Consider the following 12872-nt stretch of genomic DNA (forward strand, 5'->3'; position numbering starts at 1 on the left):
GTTAGGCTCTATTTATATAATTTTTTCCTATAAAGATCCAACTTCTATCGACGATAACTCAATAAGTGCTTAAGGGATTTTGATGAGGTTTTTACTACAAGTTGCAAAATTCCTTAGGGAATATTTTGATATATGAAGAATTTTAGTAACTCAACTATTTTCTAAGTTAGGCTCAGATATACCATACATGGACTCAATCGCGATAAATTTGGAAGTACTAACTTTCATATAGAGACACTTTTGAGTGAAATTCAAAAACGTTTCTAGAGATTCTGGTAATTTTTTAGGAAAGTAAAGTGGAATCTTCAAGGATCATTTTAGTGCCTAAAACATGATTTTGCGTGCAAAATTTAACGATCTAGAGCAGTTTTAGTTAGGCTCTATTTATGTAATTTTTTCTTATAAAGATCCAACTTCTATCCACGATAACTCAATAAGTGCTTAAGGGATTTTGATGAGGTTTTTACTACAAGTTGCAAAATTCCTTAGGGAATATTTTGATATATGAAGAATTTTAGTAACTCAACTATTTTCTAAGTTAGGCTCAGATATACCATATATGGACCCAGTCACAAAAAATTTGGAAGTACTTACCTTCATTTAGAGACAGTTTTGAGTGAAACTCAAAAACGTTTCGAGGGATTCTGGTAATTTTTTAGGGGAGTAAAGTGGGATCTTTAAGGAACATTTTGGTGCCTAAAACATGATCTTACGTGCAAAATTTAACGATCTAAAGCGGTTTTTGTTAAGGTCTTTTTATATAATTTTTTTTTCATAACTTCCAACTTCAATCCACCATAACTTAAAAAATATTTTAAGGATTTTTATGAGGTTTTTACTAGAAGTTGAAACAATTCTTAAGGCATAAGTTCATGTATAAAGAATTCCTGTAGCTTAACTACTTTTTGAGTTATGCTCAGATATCCCAGACATAGTCCTATGTGACAATAAATTTGCAAATACTAACTTTCATATAGAGACACTTTTGAGAGTTACTCAAAAAACATTTTGAGGAATTCTGCTGAGGATCTCTTGGCCATGTTGCTATTTCTTACATCTCACCGCTTGCTTACTGATTTTTTTTTTAATTTGCCATTATATTGCACGTTTGTTGCAAATGTTTGCATGAAATTTACATAATTCGTTAAAACGGACTTTGGACCGAACGAGCATGCGTAGTTGCATGGTTTGCAAGTCACCACGCGTGCGCAAACGTGTATTTCGTGTCGAAGGTGGTGATGCTGTGGGAACGTCAGTCGGGGTTCGAGCACAACCAGGGTCTGGGGGGCGCGGAGATCTCCCTGGACTCCCTCACCCTCACCCACCTGGTGGTCGGCTGGTACCCCCTGTTCCCGATCAACTCCCTCGGGAGCGACTCGAACGACTCGCCTTGACCTGCGCGCGCACCCGAAGAGAGCGACGACGAGTTCCCGTAGAGCGAGAGAGAGAGACGTTTTAATTTGCGGGCAAATTGAACGTTTGTTTGTCTCTTTCTCGCTCGAGGGAAGAAGAAGACATGATGCTCCAAGAAGATGGACCAAAATTTATTAACCCCCTCCCTCTCCAAACCTCTTACCCTTCGCTGTCGTCGTCGTGTAGATATTTATTAGGGATGAACTTGATATCGCTTGTATATGTATATATATTTATATATATATATATACTTATATATGGAACTTCCTGTAACCCTCTGCTGTTTTTTATTTTGAAATTATCCCTGTTCTTTTTTACGCAATTTGGACGTTTGGGGGCGTCTTAGGGGCCTAAAGGAAAGTTTTCGTGTGGGAGTTAGTGTCCCTGATGTATCTGTAGGGTAACGTCTAAAATTTGCTGGAAAAACCGTGAAAATTCATGAACTAGACGGTTTTTTTATTCAACTTAATTTTTTATGAAAGCTTCGCGTATTTTGCCTCATAGCTTCACTTCCGTTATTCAGAGAATTTTTATTTTTATTTTAAAAGTTTCTCAGAAACTTTCTGTTGCTTTTGCAGAAAAAATCATGAAAATCGACCCAGTGGAAGATTTTTTATTAAATTTATTTGACAAAATCCAGCGGGAAATTTGAATGTCCCGGGTAATTTGCGCCATAACTTCACTTCCAGTACTCAGACCGATCTGATTTTTCTTTTAATATTTTCACCAGACCTCTTTCTATTTATTCTGAGAAAATTGTGAAAATCCATTTAGTAGAAAATTTTTTAATAATTTTTTTCTGAAAAATCCGGCGGGAAATTTGAATGTCCCGGGTAATTTGCCTCATAACTTTACTTCCAGTACTCAGATCGATCTGATTTTTATTTTAATATTTTCACCAGACCTCTTTCTATTTATTCTGAAAAAATTGTGACAATCCATTCACTAGAAGATTTTTTAATAATTTTTTTTAAAAATCAAGCGGGAAATTTGAATGTCCCGGGTAATTTGCCTCATAACTGTACTTCTAGTGCTCAGATCGATCTGATTTCTCTTTTAATATTTCCACCAGACCTTTTTCTATTTATTCTGAGAAAATCATGAAAACTTGTTCAGTGGAGAATATTTTATCAATTTTTATATGAAAAACAATTATTTCATTTAAAGACTAGGTTCTCCATAAGTCTGTATCCTACAATTGAACTTCTAAACAATTTTTTATTTAAATATTCATTGTGCTATCTACTACTGAAAACTTCATAAAACTCCTCTACTAATATACAGAGTGTCTCGAAAAGGTGCCCCTTACTAAAAAGCGACTTTTAGGGGCCTTTTTGTATAAGCAAATAAACCAAGGACTCAAGAGAATTCCCCCTCTAAGGTTTTCGCCCCCTAAACGTTGCCAAATTGTGCTTTTTTTAAGAACACTTTACTGTAAGGGACAAACACCAAAACTTAGACCTTAGAATTAAACGAAAAAATAAAAAAATTAAAATGAAAAAAATTATGTATTAGGAGCGTAGCTGTCTTACCCTTGATTTTCTTTCTATTTTTTTTAAATTTTGCAAATATTTAATGTAAATTAACTTGGGCACCCCCACCCTCGTCTTAATATACAGTAGCGTCAGTTTCTAAAAAACAAAAAAAGGAAAATTTAAAAATTGTAAATTCTCTTTTATGGCCTAACTTTAACCAATGACAATCTATTTACTATTTATAGTCTATATAGCCAACATCATCATCATCATCACTGTGACGACATATCTCGAATGTTATAGTGACGACAATCTTGTGATTATTTTGTACTTGAATAGGTTACCTTTTCTCTCCCCCTCCCTACTCCTCTTGTATATCTTCCATTTCCAGTAGTGACCACTCAGTATACAGTGTGTCCCAGATAGATAGACGCTATTTAGGACACCCTGTATATTGGGTTTAATAACAACAATCAGCAAAGAAATATATATTATTATTATTATTATTATTATTATTATATAAATGTGACTATAGTTGTGCCACCATAGTTTATATATATATGAAAAATAGAGTTTGATTGAAGTTACAATGTTTTCGTTTTATGCAGGGTGGCCCAAATTCTATGATTTTTTATTTTTTAAAAAATGGTGGTTTTACTTTTAAAATCGGACGTTTCGTTCCCAAGAAACCATCATCATCATTATTATTATTCTATGTGCTATGGATTCAAACTTCCCGGGTCTTTTTTGCAGCTTAATGGGTGCGACAGAGACAAACTTATGGCCAATTAAATGTGTTAGACGGGGAGGGGTGTATATTTCTTTGACATTTTGTTGTTACGCCGCCCAAATAAGACTAAAAATAAAAATTCCAGGGGCGTATTTAAAAAAGAAGGAATTTTTTATTTTCTTGAATTTTTTTTGAAACTTTAATTTTTTAAATGCCATTCTGGATTATAATTAAAAAAAAAATATATTCAAAATAAAAGAACTGAAGTTACAGATATATCCTTGTCTGTCTCGTGATTTTAGCCATAAGTCTATCTCTTTCAAGTGCATTGTACTGTAAGAAAACCAAATTTAATTTAAATTTTCCGCGTTTTTTTTAAGCATAACGAATACGACAAAGACAATTAGCCGTAAGCTTATGGCTAATTATATGTATCAAACAAAGAGGGCTGTATACTTATTTTAAATTTTGTTTTCATGTCGCCCAAAAAACACAATAAAAACAATTCCAGGGGCGTATTTAAAAAAAGAACAAAATTGTATATTTTTTAAAAAATTATTCTGCCACTGGATTTTCTATTTAATTTTTTTATCAAACAATAATTTAAAAAAAAAATTCTATGAAAAATAATGCAATTTAAATTAATTTTTTGCCGATCCTTGTCTGTCTTGTGGTTTTCGCCATAAGTCTATCTCTTTCGAGCACATTGTACTGTAAAAAATTCAAATTTAATTTAAATTACCCGCGCTTATTCTTAGCATGACAGAGACAAACTTATGGCTAATTAAACGTGTCAAACAAAGAGGACTGTAAAATAAAACGTAAGATAAAAATTCCAGAACCGTATTAAAAAAAAATATTTTTAAATTTTTTACAGTTTCAATTTTTTAAATACGATGCTGGATTTTCCATTTTATTCTATGAAAAATAATAAAAATTAAATTAATGATTTATCGGTCCTTGTTTCTCTCGTGGTTTTTGCCCTAAGCTTGTTTCTCTCAGACACATTGTACTGTTAAAAATCCAAATTAAATTCAAATTACCCGCGTTTATTGTGAGTATGAGAGAGGACAACTTATGGCTAATTTAATGTGTTAGACAAAGAAGGGTAGATATTTTAATGGCATTTTAAAGTGATTTAAAATAAAATATACCCATCACACATTAAAGAGCTAAGCAAAGACGAACTTCTAAAGCAAATAATGCCCGAGATAAAGATAATTAAAAATAAAACTCGACGTTTCGTTCTTCAAATACCATCATCAACCCCTGAAGAACATTTACCCCTGGGTAACATTTAGGCCACTCTGTACACACAGTCGCGAATAAATTCAATATAAAGTCAATTTCACACTTTTCTATATACAGGGTGTCTCGAAAAAAGCACCTACTTACCTGTTGATTTTGTATTGATTTTATCGCACTGTTTATCTATATATATATATACATATAATTTATACAAAATTATATTTAGGCAGATGGAAATATTATATTTAATGAGTGTAAGTTAAACCGAATTATTTTTGTTAAATTATATTGAGATAATTATATAAATCATATGAGATAATTATATAAATTATATTGAGATAATTATATAATTATATAAATTGTGTTGGTCATATATTACATAAATTATATTGTATTAATCGTATATAAGAGATGGATATCAAAGAAATAAAAATATTTGGTTTTTGTACGGGGGTTTTATTGGGGAGAGAGGGAAATCACGGTTCCTATCCAATATCCAAAGTCCAATTTATTGTGAGACATTTTATATGTTTAATATAATCCGATATAATAAAACTCGAAAAATTGTTTTGGGTTCACTGGTCTATAAGTCGCGTTTAAATACTCCAATCGACATAATTTTAGTTTTAAATTAATACTGAGACATTTTTTAATATCTCTATGAAATTTCATTCAAATCCCTTTAATATAATTTTTTTTATTCAAGTTTATGTAAATGGCGTCCCGGTATAGCCAAACTAGAGTAATTGTTTTGAGTTTGCTGGCCTATAACTCACTTTTAAATGCTCCAATTGACATAATTTTAAATTTAAATTAATACTGGGACATTTTTTAATATCTCTATGAAATTTCATTCAAACCACTTCAATATAAATTTTTTTATTCAAGTTTTTGTGAATGGCGTCTCGATATAGCAAAACTAGAATAATTGTTTTGGGTTCACTGGCCTATAACTCGCGTTTTAATGCTCCAATTTACATAATTTTAGTTTTAAATTAATACTAAGACATTTTTTAATATCTGTATGAAATTTCATTCAAATCGCTTAGAAATTAAATTTTTTATTTAAGTTTTTGTAAATGGCCTCCCGGTATAGCAAAACTCGAAAAATTGTTTTGGGTACGCTGGCCTATAACTGGCGTTTTAATGCTCCAATTGACATAAATTTAGTCTTAAATTAATACTAGGACATTTTTCCATAACACTATGAAATTTCATTTAAATCCCTTTGAAATTAAATTTTTTATTCAAGTTTTTGTAAATGGCCTCCCGGTATAGCAAAACTCAAAAAATTGTTTTGGGTACGCTGGCCTATAACTCGCGTTTAAATGCTCCAATTTACATAATTTTAGTTTTAAATTAATACTAGGACATTTTTTAATAACTCTATGAAATTTCATTCAAATCCCTTTGAAATTACATTTTTTTATTCAAGTTTTTGTAAATGGCGTCCCGGTATAGCAAAACTAAAATAATTGTTTTGGGTACGCTGGCCTATAACTGGCGTTTTAATGCTTTAATTTACATAATTTTAGTTTTAAATTAATACCGGGACATTTTTTAATATCTCTATAAAATTTTATTCAAATCCCTTTGAAATTAAATTTTTTATTCAAGTTTTTGTAAATTGTTTTGGGTTCACTGGCCTAAAACTCGCGTTTTAATGCTTTAATTTACATAATTTTAGTTTTAAATTAATACTAGGACATTTTTGAATATCTTTATGAAATTTCATTCAGATCCCTTCGATATAAATTTTTTTATTCAAGTTTTTGTAAATGGCCTCCCGGTATAGCAAAACTAGAGTAATTGTTTTGGGTTCGCTGGCTTATAACTCGCGTTTAAATGCTCCAATTACTTTGTAATTAATACTGGGGCATTTTTTATTATCTCTGTAAAGTTCCATTCAAATCCCTTTGATATTAAATTTTTTATTCAAGTTTTTGTAAACTGCGTCTCGATATAGCAAAACTAGAATAATTGTTTTGGGTTCGCTGGCCTATAACTCGCGTTTAAATACTCCAATTGGCATAATTTTATTTTTAAATTAATTCTGAGATACTTTTTATTATCTCTATGAAGTTTCAATCAAATTCCTCTGATATAAATTTTTTTATTCAAGTTTTTGTAAATGGCGTCCCGGTATAGCAAAACTCGAAAAATTGTTTTGGGTACGCTGGCCTATAACTGGCGTTTTAATGCTTCAATTTACATAATTTTAGTTTCAAAATAATAGTAAGACATTTTCTATTATCTGTGTAAAGTTTCATTCAAATCCCTTTGATATTAAATTTGTTTGAAACGGGCGGTAAGTGACCTCCAAGTAGCCTTTTCTAGATCTAATTCTCAGAGTGAAGGTGAAAACAGAGCACTTATTGCCTCAGATACAGGTGGCGATTTTTTTTAGGAATTTGAAGAGCGAAAGAGGCGATCTAAGAACATCATGCTGTACAATGTGACTGAGTCGACATCTGAGGATGCTAGAGAGAGAGTGGCGTTTGATACGAACAAAGTTAGAAGCTTGCTTCAGAACGTGGTGGAGGACAGATTAGAGGATCAAATTAGTAGAGTTTTCCGTGTTGGGAAGAGGGGTACAGGAGTGAGACCTATCAAGGCTGTTCTTGCTAATGAACAAGTGGGGCATTGAAGATTTTGAGGAGCAGAGTGTATAGTGACACTGGTGTTAAATTAAGTCCTGATCAGACTTTTCTCCAGAGAAAGCAGTTTAAGGAACTAAAGCTTACTCTTTCGAATCGCCTTAATAATGGAGAACAAAATCTGGTAATCAAGTGCATTAGAGGAGTGCCCAAGATCGTGCTGTTGAAAAATGTGAGGTCTCAAAATAGTGATAACAACTCAAAAAACGATTAAGCCTCTACTGCGAAAATGTTGGTGGTATGCGCACTAAAATTGAACAATTTCATCACGGAGTGCAGCTGTCTGACTATTTAACTATCTACTGTTAACTATTACTATTTAACTGACTGTCATAATCCTAGTTGAGACTTGGTTGAATGAGGATATCTCTGACAGTGAAATCCTTGTGCCTGGGTATACCATCTACCGCACTGACCGTACCCTGGAATCAAGTACAAAGATTAGAGGTGGTGGGGTGCTTATAGCAGTTCGTAATAAATTTAGATCTAGAAAAATTGCTACTCCTTACATCTTAGTGGAGCAAGTATACGTAGAAGTAAATATTTGCAAGAAGTCATTTGTTTTTGGTGGAGTGTATATTCTACCAAGTGCTACACGCGATAAGTACGAGTTACATGGGATGTCAGTTCATGAAATCTGTAAAAGTTACCAACAATCATCGGTGCTGGTGTTCGGTGATTACAACCTACCTGAGGCGGTTTGGTCAAATGATGTTGATGGGGTTTGTGTAGCTTGCAATGAACACTATCCAGCCCGAGTATTAGCTGAAATGTTTTCTTATCATAATATGTTTCAATATAATAACGTACCAAATAACAGAAACACATTTTTAGATTTAGTATTTTCTGATTTGCATAATGTTAATATTTCAGCTGCTGTTGACTGCATTTTTAGTAATAGTTTGCACCACGTTTCTTATCATATTAATATTCAAACTGACTCATCTTCACTAATGCTTGATGAATTTTATTTCGATTTTCGGAATGCCGACTTTGGGGCTATTAACTTTCATTTGGGGGCTATTAATTGGAGTATGAATTTTGATGGTGCTGCGGGTAAGTTAAATGATATTTTACAGGATTGCCTTGATTTGTATGTTCCTAAAAAGAGACTAAGGTCTTCATCTTTTCCTAAGTGGTTTAGTCCTTTACTTAAAGACTTAATTTGTAAAAAGAAGGCTGCGCACAGAAAATATACGTCTACTCCCTCACCTGACTCTTATGCTCGTTTTTCGACCGTTAGATCTCGATGTAAAGTAGAACACGATCGTTGCTTTAGTGAATAGATTGGTAAAGTGGAGAAGTCAGTGGTGGATGATAGTCGTTACTTTTGGAGGTTTGTCAATGACAAAAGAAAGAGCAATGCATTTCCAAATTCGATGTTTTTGGGCCGGGAAATGGCAGAGTCTAGGGAAGCAATTACTGATTTGTTTGCAAAGTTTTTTGCTACAGTTTACGACAACTCTACTTATCCCATTCCTGATTCTCTTGAATTTGGTTCCCAGAATATTATTGTTGGACGCTTCACTCTCTCGGAGGTATTTTCTAAGATCCAGAAATTACCTAACAAGTTTATCTGTGGGCCAAGTAATCTACCTAATGTCTTTTTAAAGAACTGTATTTATACAATTAGTAGGCCTCTCCAGATGATCTTTAATATGTCTTTACAGGACTCTACCTTCCCAGAAGCTTGGAAGCACAGTTTCATCATGCCGATATTTAAGGCTGGCAATAGGAAGGATATTGCCAATTATCGTGGAGTATGTATTTAAAACTCATTGGCCAAATTGTTTGATAGTTTGGTTTGCGGTCAGCTAACATGGCAATGCAAAGGAATCATTAGTGAAAAACAGTCAGGATTCTCTTCTGGGAAATCCACAACCAGCAGTTTGGTTGAAATCCACAATACGAGTGTGATCTGTTGGGGGCTTTGGAGGGGGGGATTCAGACTGATGCGGTCTATACCGACTTCTCCGAGGCCTTCGACAGGGTGAACTTTGGTCTCTTGCTGGCCAAGTTGGAAAGTGCTGGTTTTCATGACTCCCTCTTAAAATGGCTAAAGAGTTTTCTAATAAGAAAGAAGAACTCAGAGTGTGATGGTGCATGGCTGTACTTCTGCACCTACTAATGTAGTCTCAGGGGTTCTTCAGGGATCTCACTGTGCCCCTCTGCTCTTCAATCTATTTGTGAATGATATTGTTAATGTGATCAATCATAGTTCTGTAAGTATGTTTGCTGATGACCTGAAGCTCTACATGCAGATTAAGCAGGTGAATGATATAGCCAAACTTCAGGAAGACCTTGATGCTTTGTGTGAGTGGTCAGTGATAAACGGATTAAGGCTCAATACTTCCAAGTGTTGCTACATATCATTTCATAGAGATTAAATTCTACATATAGTATCCTTGGTAAGTCCTTGCAGTATGTAAATGTAGTCAAGGATTTGGGCGTGTGGTTCGATGAGCATCTGAGATTTGTACATCACATCTCTAAAATAACTTTAAAGGGACTAAGAGTGTTGGGTGCTGTAAACAGGTATAGTTCACATCTCTCTCTGCAAGCCTATAGACTCCTTTATGTCTCACTGGTTAGATCTAATCTTGAATTCTCTTCAGTAGTGTGGTCTTCTCTATATCAGAATTCAATAGATATGATTGAGAGAGTACAAGATGGATTTTTACGGTGTGCTGCATTTAGAATGGGCATTAGCTTTGACGAGTACCATCGTGAGGACATGAGAGTAAGACTTAACCTGGATACATTGGCCAAAAGGCGTGTGAACGCTGATCTTGGTTTTGTCTTTAAGCTGGTTAATGGCATGATTAATGCTCTGAGCAGACTATGGCTGTAATGGTGTCAACTCAGTTCTTAGATATATATTTATTTACATTGTATCAACTCACTAGGTTAAGTTATCTATTATGTAATAATCTATTTTGTACATTTATTTTTTAAAATGGGGATTCCCGTAAATTTAATAAAAAAAAAAAAAATAAAATTATATTTTGGAAAAAAATAATTTTTTAAAACAATTTCTTACTGGTAAATTGTGTGGGGTGGGTGGGGGGTAAGGGTAGGATTAATGAAAAACGGGTTTTTTGCAGAAGATAATTGCTTGAGAAAAAAATGCTTTTTAAGAAAATTATAGGTCATAAAAAAATCCATTAAAAAATTATGAATTAACCTTCAATCTGCAAGAGTTTAGGAAGAAACTACTAGGAATAAAACAAGTCTGTTTAAAAAAAATGCATTTTATTATTATAGGTGACCACATATATATACACAACCTTAACCTAAAGAAATCCCCTCAAACCCCCATATCCACATCGATATTCTCCCCCCCGTTGCCCTGCTGTTGCTGTTGCAACTGCTGCTGCTTCAACCTCTCGTTCTTCAACTGGTTCGCCTTCTGACTCAAGAAGGCCAAATGCCCCTTGGGGCACTTGTTCGCGTAATGCCCCTTGGCCCCGCACTTGTAACACGTCACGTCCTCCAGCTTCTTCAATTGAGGCCTCGGGGTCCCTTGCACCCCCTTATCGGGGGCATTATTAATCATCGCCTGCAGCTCCCTCTGATGGTGGTGCTCCGACATCTTGTTACAGTGGATCGCCTTGTGCCCGTACTCCCCACAAAAGTGACAAATTATGATCGGCGGTTTCGTTTTGTCTTGTTGCTTCTGATCGGGGGGCGCGGGCAGCTCGAACCGCGGGTGCATGTATTTGCAGCGGGGCCCCTCGGGGCAGAAGCCGGCCAAGTAGTTGGTGCACAAGACGCGTCTCACGTGACGGTGCCTGCAGTGGGGCCCGTGACGGCAGAACCCGCGGTCGTACCACGGGCAGTCTTTGATTTTGCTCTCGGGGTCGATGTGCAGGAACGGACACTCCTTGTTGTGGCACGCGTTGAAGCGCGAGTAAAAGTAGCACTCGGGCATCTTCGTCATGTCGTACTCGTGCAGGAACTCGCACTGGTCGCCCTTTTTGCATAGGCCGCGGAGCCAGTGTTTGCAGACGATCGTGCGGTCGCCCCTTACGTGTCTGAAGGGGCAGCTGTTGTTTTTGGGGCAACCGTTGGGTGTTTGGTAGAACTGGCACACCGCTGTCGTTGATTCTGGTAAAGGAGAGTTTCAGTTAACAGTGTTGTGGAAGTTTTCCAAGCAGTCAAGACTCCTAACCAAAACAACCTCAATCACCGCAGAAATTCAAGGGTTCAAAGGACAATTTTAATTACAATTCATTTCATCTCACTACCTCTTTTGGTTTCCAAACTATGACAGATTTAAATGAGGGTTAAAAAACAATAACATGTGGGCAAGTTTTCAACAAATTCTTGGTAATTTTAATGAAAGTTCTCTAAAAAATGCCTATTTTATCCTGAGCAATCAAGTTTATTTATTGTTGCTCCTAAACCTCATATTTCTCGAGGTTATTCTGTTAATCATGACTCACAATAATTACTGATAACTTTGCCAATTCTGAACCAATACTCATGAAAAACGCCTTAGAGAAAAGGATTTTTAACTAAATAAATGTTCATTATCCTTTTCCTAGAAATTTAATAATGCCAATAGACTTCTTTCTTCCAGGCAGTAGAGGGTTTTAAACTAACTCACTATGGTTATAGAGTGTACTAAACTATAATTCAACTACCTAGAAAAATAGATGTATTTCTTCCAGGCGAAGAAATAAATCTATTCTTCCAGGCAGTTGAGGGTATTTGAAAGGCCTCACTAAGGCCACAGAGTAGGGCCTGGGGGTGAACTAGTACAATCATAACCATCATAAAATCTTCGATACTTTAGCCAAATCTTGACTGATTCTACTGCAAATGACCATTAAATGAAGAAAATTTCATTACTAAAGAGCAGTTATATGAAACCACAAAATATTTTATATATTTAGGCAAAAAAATACAAAAAAGAAAATGTCCGAGTACATGTCAAACAGAACCAACAATATCTCACTGAATTATCAACCAATTTAAATCAAAATAACGTTAAAATGAGCCTTTTTAATTACTGATAAAAGAAACTATTCAAACATAAACTTCTGGAAGCAAAAACACTTACTATCCATGCCTGGAAAGGGCAAAGGCAGAGCCCCATACTGCTCCTCCAGATAAACTTCTATATCGAACTTGTAATGCTCCACGTTGGCTATAAGGAGCTCCATGTTGGAATTTTCACCAGAAGGGCGGTTTTTTTAATAGGGAGTCTGCAATTTTGTGGAAAAATCACTTTTTTGCAAGCAGTAAATAAACAACTAAAATGAGGTTAGGTCATCTGTGACGGAAGTGACAGTGACAACGCTGTCACTTCTTCTTCTTCTTCTTCTTCGGGTGGTCACCAGCGTA

At 34.9% G+C, this 12872-nt stretch overlaps 2 protein-coding genes across 8 annotated transcripts in view; one reads left to right on the plus strand and one right to left on the minus strand.

Moving 5' to 3' along the window:
- The window catches only part of LOC126747428 (regulating synaptic membrane exocytosis protein 1), a 91760-nt gene extending 86593 nt beyond the window's left edge, over positions 1-5167 (plus strand). For all 7 annotated transcript variants that reach the window (XM_050456057.1, XM_050456062.1, XM_050456058.1 and 4 more), the window contains one exon: positions 1233-5167. In XM_050456057.1, coding sequence (XP_050312014.1) covers positions 1233-1394 — 162 coding nt within the window. In that variant the 3' untranslated portion in view covers positions 1395-5167. The remainder of the gene's footprint in view (positions 1-1232) is intronic.
- Positions 5168-10758: 5591 nt separating this feature from the next.
- LOC126747254 (cleavage and polyadenylation specificity factor subunit 4) lies at positions 10759-12819 on the minus strand. Its single transcript, XM_050455780.1, has 2 exons — positions 12589-12819; positions 10759-11630 (listed from the first exon to the last, which is right to left on the minus strand). The coding sequence occupies exons 1-2, from the start codon at positions 12689-12691 to the stop codon at positions 10831-10833; spliced, it is 903 nt and encodes a 300-aa protein (XP_050311737.1). The 5' UTR covers positions 12692-12819; the 3' UTR covers positions 10759-10830.
- Between the last annotated feature and the right edge of the window lie 53 nt (positions 12820-12872).

This window comes from Anthonomus grandis, chromosome 19 (genome assembly GCF_022605725.1).
Source record: "Anthonomus grandis grandis chromosome 19, icAntGran1.3, whole genome shotgun sequence".
NCBI lineage: Eukaryota > Metazoa > Arthropoda > Insecta > Coleoptera > Curculionidae > Anthonomus > Anthonomus grandis.